Source organism: Ctenopharyngodon idella, chromosome 20, assembly GCF_019924925.1.
Source record: "Ctenopharyngodon idella isolate HZGC_01 chromosome 20, HZGC01, whole genome shotgun sequence".
NCBI classification, from domain to species: domain Eukaryota; kingdom Metazoa; phylum Chordata; class Actinopteri; order Cypriniformes; family Xenocyprididae; genus Ctenopharyngodon; species Ctenopharyngodon idella.
The window spans coordinates 13,545,610-13,555,426 of NC_067239.1; the positions used below are offsets into that span (position 1 = coordinate 13,545,610).

Below are 9,817 nucleotides of genomic sequence, written 5' to 3' on the forward strand. Positions count from 1 at the left end.
CGCATAAGGGATTAGTAAGGCAGTGTAGCATACGGGTGTCTTCTTTCTTCAATGATTTTTAATTTGATCAAATATGACGCAGAAGTTCTGCGTAACTTAATACGTCACTACAAGAAAAAAGTTTCGTTTTTTTATCTTCGCTTCATTAAGCTTTACTTAAAATGTAGCTAATAATAATAATCATTAAAAAATATTACATTATTAATATGCCGTGCAAAGCTAAAACTACTTGGGGAACTAGTATTTTATCTTTTTGAAATTCTCTTTTATAATTTTATAATAATAAAAAAATATATTTTCATATTTTATCAGCATGATAGTGATTTTATGAAACAGAATCGCGTTTGGTCCTCTGAGGCCGCCGTACTAGGCGAAGGCAGTCGGAGGTGGCGGGATATATTTTGCTACATGTGAAGCACGCTAAACTGAACAACATCACAACAACAAAACACGACAGCAGTGAGACCTAATGGATTGCATCAACGCCAAATACATCTCACAGAAAATCAGTAAGACGCGATGGCGGCCTGTTTCTTCGGCTTCTTTGCAGCAGCCTGACGTTTTCGCCACAGGATCCTGGGACAACGAGGCGAGAGCGCTACTTCAGATGAGTTACATCACGTCTCGCACTGATGTTTTGTTGTTAATCGTCATTCATTGTGTGTTTTCAGAATAACAAAGTGTCGATCTGGTCGGTGGGAGATCATGGAGTCTCAAACATAGATGGAGAGTTTGATGAAGAGCCTCAGTTACTGTGTGACTCCCAGCATGAAGGGGATGTATTGGACCTACAGGTGAGTGTCAAAACACTCCTGCTCATTCGTTATACTGTATGCATGCACTGTAAATATGTTTGATGTTTTGTGAGTAGTGGAGTTCAGGGGCAGCTGTACTATTAACTACATTTTACCCCCAAAATATTTACATTGAGAACCTTTTTTTTAATACAAGTAGTCAATGGAAAATGATATTTACCCACTGTATCTCAGATAGGAGCTCAAACTAATAGTACCATTGCTTGAGAACATTACTGAATTGCCTTTATATTCTACTAATTCTTTCAGCCAGCTTTTTTTATTATCTGTGTAAATCTAAACTTAAGGGTTCACCCAAAAATGAAAATAATGTCATTTATTACTCACCCTCATGCCGTTCCACACCCGTAAGACCTTCGTTAATCTTTGGAACACAAATTAAGATATTTTTGTTGAAATCCGATGGCTCAGTGAAGCCTGCATAGCCAGCAATGACATTTCCTCTCTCAAGATCCATTAATGTACTAAAAACATATTTAAATCAGTTCATGTGAAGTGGTTCAATATTAATATTATCAAGCGACAAGAATATTTCTGGTGCGCCAAAAAAACAAAATAACGACTTACATAGTGATGGCTGATTTCAAAACACTGCTTCATGAAGCTTCAGAGAGTTATGAATCAGCGTGTTGAATCATGATTCCGATTTTTAAAGGCATAGTTCACCCAAAAATGAAAATTCTGTCATCATTTACTCACCCTCAAGTTGTTCCAAATCTGTATAAATTTCTTTGTTCTGCTGAACACAAAGGAAGATATTTTTAAGAATGTTTGTAAGCAGGCTGCTTTGGGGCACCATTGACTTCCATAGTAGGAAAAAAAATATACTATGGAAGTCAATGGTGCCCCAAAACTGTTCAGTTTCCCACATTCTTCAAAATATCTTCCTTTGTGTTCAACAGAACAAAGAAATTTATACAGGTTTGGAACAACTTGAGGGTGAGTAAATGATGACAGAATTTTCATTTTTGGGTGAACTATCCCTTTAAATCTGCTATGTAATGCAGTGAGAAAAGAGAATGAAATTTTTCATTTGTGGACTAGTTTGAGATTAATAAACCTGTCATCTGCATAATCTGTGTAGTTTCTAGATCAAGACAGGCTCGTTTCGGCATCATCAAGTGGGGCTGTGACGATTTTTAAGCTTCAGACTGACTGTCAGGTATTTGCTATGTTTGTTTGTTTCATGATATTTGCATCATCTCATAAATTTCATTGTGCACAGCAAAAACTGTCCATTGTAATAATGCATTTTTTGTGATGTTTAGGCTCTGTCATTGGCTCATGTATGGGAGAGAGCTCATAAATACTCCTGTGATAATGCGCCCTGCACTGCAATAGTGTGCAGAAGCCCTGAAATAGTGTCAGTGGGTGAGGACGGTCGAGTTATTCTTTACAAAGCAGATCAGACTGAAGTTGTACGTGTTATTGGTAAGTGTTTTGTGGTTTTCTTTGTAGCATAGACAATAGAGCTGCACGATTCTGGATAAATTGAGAATCTTCCACGATTCTGAACAGACAAATAAACAAAATAAGAGGTTCTGACAAAATGTAAAAATGTTATATAGATAATTTTATTTTTGCATTATTTTAATGCAAAATCAGTTTTACCTAAAATGATTATTCTGTTATAATTTACTTCCAAATCTGTATGACTTACTTTCATCCATGAAATACAAAAGATGCTTTTACATACAATGAAAGTGGTTGGTGACAAGTTGCTTTAAAGGGGTCATGACATGGATTATTATTATTTTTTTTTTTTAATGTTCCTTGAGGTTCACTTATGTTAATAATTATTTTTTTTTTTGCACAAAACAAATATATACATGCGGAAAAATTATTTTCTTCAACCCTCATTTTGACCCTCTGTTTAAAATGATTTGTTTTTTTTAAAGGGATAGTTCACCTGAGAAAAAAAAAAAGAAAAAAAAAAGGGATAGTTCACAAAAGAAGATATTTTGAAGAATGTTGGTAACCAGATAGTTGACAATAGCCACTGACTTCAATAGTATTAGTAATTTTTTCCCCTACTATGGAAGTCAGTGGTTACAGAACTGTCTGGTTACCAACGTTCTTCAAAATATCCCCACAGATTCATGAACGTTGAGCTTCATGGCATGAATTGTCATTGTAGATCTTTGTATTGACAAATGCTTTGAGATTCTGCTTAACTTTTGTGTTCCAGTGAAGAATGTAAGTCATACATGTTTGGAATGACATGAGGAATAAATCAAGAGAGAACATTTATTTTTGGGTTAATGTATCCTTTAATTAAATTTGACCTGCATGCATATGTGTTTTGAATCCTACGATTATGACTAATAGCACTGTGTTATTGTCTTTCAACAGAAAATGCAGATAGCAGTACGATTCATGCCGTGACGTTTCTAAGGACGACTGAAGTACTCACTGTTAACTCCATCGGTCAACTGAAGATGTGGGACTTCAGACAGCAGAGCGACAGTCCTGCACAAATTCTCTCTCTGTATGATTGCTCATACTAGATTAAAGAACCATATTAATATTATTCTTTGAATAAAACTGTATTCGTTTGAATCTCGGGAAAACACATTCATTCACATCAAAATCATAGTAGAAAAATAAATATTTTGCAAGAAGAAAATGCCTATTTTTAGGACCAATGAGACATTTTCATTAATTTCCAAGTTTTCAAAAAAAAAAAAAATAGCCACTCATTAGCCACTTTAACAAATTGCTGCATTACATTTTCCAATAAACACAGCATTGATACAGATTTAATGTTTTAACTTCTTAAGATAAGAAATTGCCCAAGCTTGTTTGCCAGCATTTTCGCTTCAGTCATCTCAATATCAATAAGTGGCACAATTTATCTGTATTCATTCAAGAACATCTAAAAGTTGGACCGTAAGTTGCTCTCTTTTCTGTTATCTTATTCTGGTTTCATATATTTTCTGTTCATGCAGCACCGGGGACAGAGTGCCCTTGCACTGTGTGGATAAACACCCAAACCAGCAGCACATAGTGGCCACAGGAGGGCAGGATGGGATGCTATGTATCTGGGATGTGAGACAGGGCAATACACCCTTCTCTCTCATAGAGGCCCATTCAGCAGAAAGTCAGTACCCTTTGAATTATTTAACTTTTAAGAAATAAATATACTTGAGTTCTGTAAACACACATACTAGACATTCAGAAAATGTCATAAAAAGATATTACAGTAGGAATAACCTTATTCATGAGTTTAGTTTGGTCTTAGCCAGTTTAAAAGTTGAAATTTGCAAGGAATCAGTATCATTAATAAGGACCAAAGAAAATGGACCGTGTCATCTTGTATTTGTGAAATTGCCCTTCGATATTTGAAGATGTCAAAGCTTAAATCCCAAAGAATACTTCACTAGGGTGCGTGTGACATGAATTTCGTCTTCAGCACAGTATTGACACACATACATTGATTCTTTTTGCACTAATTGGAAAAAACTGAATAAACGAAAAAAAAGACAGAAACACATGCAAGCTACAACAACGAATGGCTCAGGCTGTTTGGATGAGAGATTGTGCGAGGAGGTCAGAAAGTACCTGTATTTGTACAACTTTAGCCTAAAGATTATAAAAATGCATGGCGAGAGATTGCCCAGGCACTGGTAGTGCATGTTGTCATAATGCACGTGTGTTGTCCGCTTGTGTGACCGCTGTGCACGTACAAAAAAAGTATATTTTGGGCTTTAATGTCAGAAACCTAAAAAAATTCGATAACACTGGTAGTGATTCTGATCTGTTTTCTGTTTTCTACAGTGTGGGAAGTACATTTTCATCCATCCAACCCCAATCACTTGTTTACATGCTCAGAGGATGGATCTCTGCTACACTGGGAGACGACTTCAGGATCAGACATGAGCACACTCCTACAGAGTAAGACAAACACTCCTTCACATCTACAATAATAATAATAATAATAATAGTATCTATCTATCTATTTGATTTTTATCTTAAATATTTGTGTAAATCGGATTACTGTCTGATTTGGTATGCATGTTGCATTTACACTGCAAAACTAAATTGCTGTGATAGGTCTACCACTTAGAGCATGTGGCGGAAATGTAATGCCCCTAATATTATGACGCGTTTGTTCCCAGAAGAAAACTCAAGACTACAATGGAAGCATTTCAGGGAGTTCAGAAACAGTGCGCACTGATATAGAGAATAACTTCCTTTAGAGTGACTTTGTGCTTTGGAACTTCACAGACCTTTTTCAAGCTCAAACAGCAACATTACACACTAAAGAGTTGAATATGTAAAAAAGCATAATAGGACCCCTTAAAACCAAAACCAGTGATTTAAAGCTCTCTTTATCCTTTTCATTTGCCTCCTTTCCTTTTTTTTCTTGGTGAAATCTGATCACAAGTGATCACAGGAGATGCATTTTACATGCATGTTAATACCTGGAAATAGAAATGCATTTCGGCTGACTGCTTGTGATTAGGTTACTGAAAGCGCATCTTAAAAGCGGAAGCAGGCCCATGCTATTGGAATCAAATTAATTTTTGTTGCTTTTGGTGAACCAGTTGTTCCTTTTTGCTTTTTTTCCCTCTCCTATTGTACACGTCCATATAATGAACTTTCTTGGATTCAATCCTACAATTGTTTGCTGCACAATTTTATTACAATTTGAAGTTCACTTATGTTGCACAAGAAGCAATGCTAGATAGGTTGGTCTGAGCATATGGGCTGTAGTACGACTATGAAGGTTTTGTTCTTAATTTTTATCTGATACACACAAACTTTATTTTTTACTGCTTATTTACTCATTTTATTGTATTTTTATCTTCATATAATTTTCTGTTTTTTTTTTTTTTTTTCTCTCAGGGGGCTGGAACAGCAGAGTCATCTCGCATAGTGCCGTTCCGCAGGCAGGGGAGAATGACTCTGTGGTCAGTGCCTGGCTTGCTGGGGACTCCAGCAAAAGTAGACTGGAGGCGACTCATATTCTGCCCAGCCAAACACTGTCTGTCAACAGTCTTGATGTGCTTGAGCAGTGTTTAGTATGTGGGACTGATGGGGAGGCTGTGTACATCCACAGACAAGTTCCTGTTTAATTACTCACCTAAAACGTATCAAAGAGACTGCTTGGAATATTTTTATATATTACATTTCTTTATTCAATTGATTAAAACTAAACAATTAAAATTGCAGTGTGTACAGTATTTCTGTTTCATTAAAGTTCTGTTGAGTTACTTAACCTATAAGTGGTGTTTACTAAATCCAAATTTTTACATTGATTTTGAAATTATTGCATAGGCTTTGCGGAGATACGATGGTTATGGTGTTATCGTATGGTGTAGCCTTATGTGCACCAGCACACAATGCCATGATATTCTACACTACGCCATGACATATTACGATATGTCCTACGTTATAACGCGTAGTACGTCATGTCATTTGTGTTCCCCTGAGAAAGGTGGGGGGGAGGGAAATTGCAAGCAAATGGGCATTGGGCATCTGTACAGTAATACCTGTGAAGTGTTTGTGATGTCATAGTAGCTGCCTGCTATTATCCACCACCCACAGGATAAAGAATAAGCAAAAAATCAATAACCTAGAGAACATATTGTATGCTTACTGAAAATATCAGATTATTAAAACATAATGATTTAAAATATGATTTAAAACATTAACAAAAGATTATTAAAACATAATGATTTAAAATGTAGGCCTACTTTAAAGAAAAACTTTAATTTGACGTTATTACGAAGTGCACTTTTAAGAAACAGTCACTTCAGTTGTCTTTTATTTCATTAATATTATATCTGCAAGAACTACAAGTGCACATTCAATATTATTGAATATTCATTATTGAATGAAAAAAATAATTTATATTAAGAAAAGAAGAAAATGAACACAACATTGCAAGAGTAAAATTGTTTATTGAATTTTTTTTTTTTTTTTTTTTAAAAGGTTAGTACATTTTAAGTTACAAAAAAAGCACACTTTACTGAATAACTCTCTTATAATCTTTGGTTGGCTGTATTCACGACGCAGTAGCTGGTTGAAGGGGACCAAACCTCGCAGAAACACCTGACTTGGTTCCATTTGACCAGCCACAGCAAGGCGAGCGCTTCAGGAAGAGAGAACGGGCTTATGTTGACATTGTTCAGCAAATCATTCTTGTTGCTTACCTGTTGAGAAGACAAAGAAAAAAAAAACTTTTAAATACTTTAAAAATTAAACTGAATCAATTTGGTCTTTTTTACAAATTGTTTCTTCAATAAGATTTTTATTTCCTGCACTATTCAATGGATGAACATGAGTTTAGCATTGTTAATTACTGTCTTTTTATTTAATGTGCTGAAAGCTGAGGAAAGAATTCAGCCTCTAGTGTCTTCTTTAGGAAACCCCATAAGGTTTGTATAGCTCTCATATGGATTAGTGAAGTAAGGGACAGCTGTACTCTGTCAATCTGCCCTGATCTTCAGTAGCTATGGGTCAGTGAGAGATGATCAGGGTGTGGAGCAGTGGAGGCCTGCGGCCAGCCAACTCACAGAAGCAACAGCTTTACCACCTGATCCACTCCATGTACATGAATAATTAATGAAGCTCAAATGAAGTATACATCTCAGAATACAAAATTACACAAATGTATGTCAACTTGAAGTTAAAACTGCTCAAAAACTGTATTTAGTTTTAATCCATCACAATGTGTTTTATTTGCAGTATCTGATCCGTGGTGATAGATTCCCCCTGAAACCACACACTTCCTTACATTCCATAACTTGAGTATTCATATGGGCATATAAGGAAGCATGTCTTCACAAGGGGCAAATTTCAGTCTCCCTCAAACAATAGACAAAGCTTTTAGGAAAAATGTCATACAGAGAGGAGATAACATTACAGTTTTTTATTTTATTTATTTTTGCAATTCATCATATCTCTGCTTCATAACTACATTGTTATATAAAAAGTCAGAGCAAAATGTTAGTTAACTTTAAAAAATATTGGCCAGAATGATAAAAAAGCAACATTTTAGTGCTCCTTTTCAAGAACATTTATCCTTCACTAAGCAAGCAAACAAAAAATGACATACTCTGTATAATGAGTAATTAGCTCATGTGTAAAGAAAAACTTAATTTACCTGTATGTAGATATCCTTTCCATAATCATTCTTTGTGTTGATACGTATCTGTAGACAAGGAAGTACAAGGAGGAAAGCCAGCCAAGCAGAAGAGGACTAGCACATCTAGCACTCGAACATCTTTCTTACATTTAAATAGACCAGAAGTTTCCTCATTCTGCCATGTAGCAAGTCCAATATGCAAAAACGGCCCCTTTTTTACTCCTTGATGTAGGAGCTTGATTTACAGTAGATCAAAGAGGCACTATGACACCTCAGGTGAAAACCCAGTAACCCGCTCATACCTCCATTTTCTTTAACAGCACCATTTCCAGTGGCAGAGGTGTAAAATCTTCCATTTGCTGCCTCATAAAACAGAGAGATGTCATCCAGAATCTCAGTCCAAATCAAAATGGAGCTATATATAATATATATATATATATATATATATATATATATATATATATATCTTCATTCTGCTAAATAAGAAATGAAAACATTTCAAAGAAGACATCCTTTTGATTCTGATAAATTGCAGGTTGTTCATCCCAGACATGGAATGAACAAGTGTTTGGCTGCTCTCATTAAATCTGAAATAATTTGAAGATAATTAATCTTGACTGCTTTGCTAATTAAAAAATGAGAAAAGAATTTTTTTAAAATAAATTAATATATGAAAAGCACCATTTAAAAAAAAAAAAAAAAAAAAAAGATGTTGTAATTGACATTATGCAAAACTATTCCAGTTTCCGAAGAAAGAACTCCCTGACTAGTTATACAAAACCAACCCAATCTACCAATAAATGAAATCTCTCCCCACACCTTTCTGTTCCCATCTTTCCTCTTCTGCTGAGTGCTACAGTGTATCGTCCTCATTGCATGACCGGTGGATTCTGCCCAGACATGGCCACATGCTCCCGGCCTTTTCAAGTGCTCGGCCTCCCTTATACTCCCCCCTCTGCCCCTGCGGTCCCCCACCTGTTGGTGTCCTTTAGAAGCCAGGGCCTCTCCTATGCCTGCTGTCCAACCCAATCAGGGCCATGACAGCGGAGAGCGAGCCTGTGAAATCACACCTCTCAGCTGTTCACACTCGCCTCGAGACACCCTACACCCACTGCTCCCCTTTTTACACCGAATTTCAATGGCTCCTTTAGGGAGAGAGAAGGGAAACCTGGAAACAACTGTGGGCAAGTGACTTCTGTATAGTAGTGGGTTTAGTAGTAGTCACAGCTGAAACAAGCTAGTGTGACTACTGTCTGGGATTTGGTAAGCCAGCGGGCTTTAGGCTCAAGGCTTGAACAATTTGTGTTAAAGATGCTTCAGTTTACTTTGATAAATTGTGAATGATGCACTACAAACAGTTTTTCTGAGCATCAACAGTAATGACAGCAACATGTTTTTGTACATTATTTTGTAGTATTTTACTATTTTACACAAATTATGTCTAGATAAAAGGCTCTCAAGGTATTCCAACTTCAAAAATGTCTGAATAATTTTTGGTTTGACTCTCTCTATATATAGCCTTTATGATACAAAAACACCTACTGAAAATAAAAATGTACCTACTGAATATTTCTAACTTACTAATTTAGGTGAAAAGTTCAGTTGAAAACATGAATTATGTATTTCCAATGATCATGTTATCTAGCAAGATGATGATTTAAATAATTTATTTATGAAATATTAATTAATATATTTATGTAATAATTGTGAAATATTATTACAATTTAAAATAAAATTTTCTATAATATATTTTAATTTATTTTTGTGATGGCAAAGCTGAATTTTCAGCATCATTACTCCAGTCTTGATCCTTCAGCTTCAGAAATTATTATAATATGCCGATTTGCTGCTCAAGAAACATTTCTGATTATTATCAATGTTGAAAACAGTTGTGCTGCTTAATATATAT

At 35.5% G+C, this 9,817-nt stretch overlaps 1 protein-coding gene across 1 annotated transcript; it reads left to right on the forward strand.

Annotated features, from left to right (window-relative positions):
• Nucleotides 1-349: 349 nt before the first annotated feature.
• Nucleotides 350-6,036, forward strand: nup43 (nucleoporin 43). The gene is made up of 8 exons (XM_051874107.1): nucleotides 350-589; nucleotides 672-794; nucleotides 1,900-1,977; nucleotides 2,084-2,246; nucleotides 3,168-3,303; nucleotides 3,764-3,915; nucleotides 4,593-4,709; nucleotides 5,664-6,036. The coding sequence occupies exons 1-8, from the start codon at nucleotides 470-472 to the stop codon at nucleotides 5,891-5,893; spliced, it is 1,119 nt and encodes a 372-aa protein (XP_051730067.1). The 5' UTR covers nucleotides 350-469; the 3' UTR covers nucleotides 5,894-6,036.
• Nucleotides 6,037-9,817: the final 3,781 nt, after the last annotated feature.

Coding starts and splice junctions, on each gene's coding strand:
- nup43 (XM_051874107.1), top strand. CDS start 470: ATGGATTGCATCAACGCCAAATACATCTCACAGAAAATCAGTAAGACG. Junction 2,247..3,167: donor TGAAGTTGTACGTGTTATTG/GTAAGTGTTTTG, acceptor GTCTTTCAACAG/AAAATGCAGATAGCAGTACG. Junction 3,304..3,763: donor CCTGCACAAATTCTCTCTCT/GTATGATTGCTC, acceptor CTGTTCATGCAG/CACCGGGGACAGAGTGCCCT.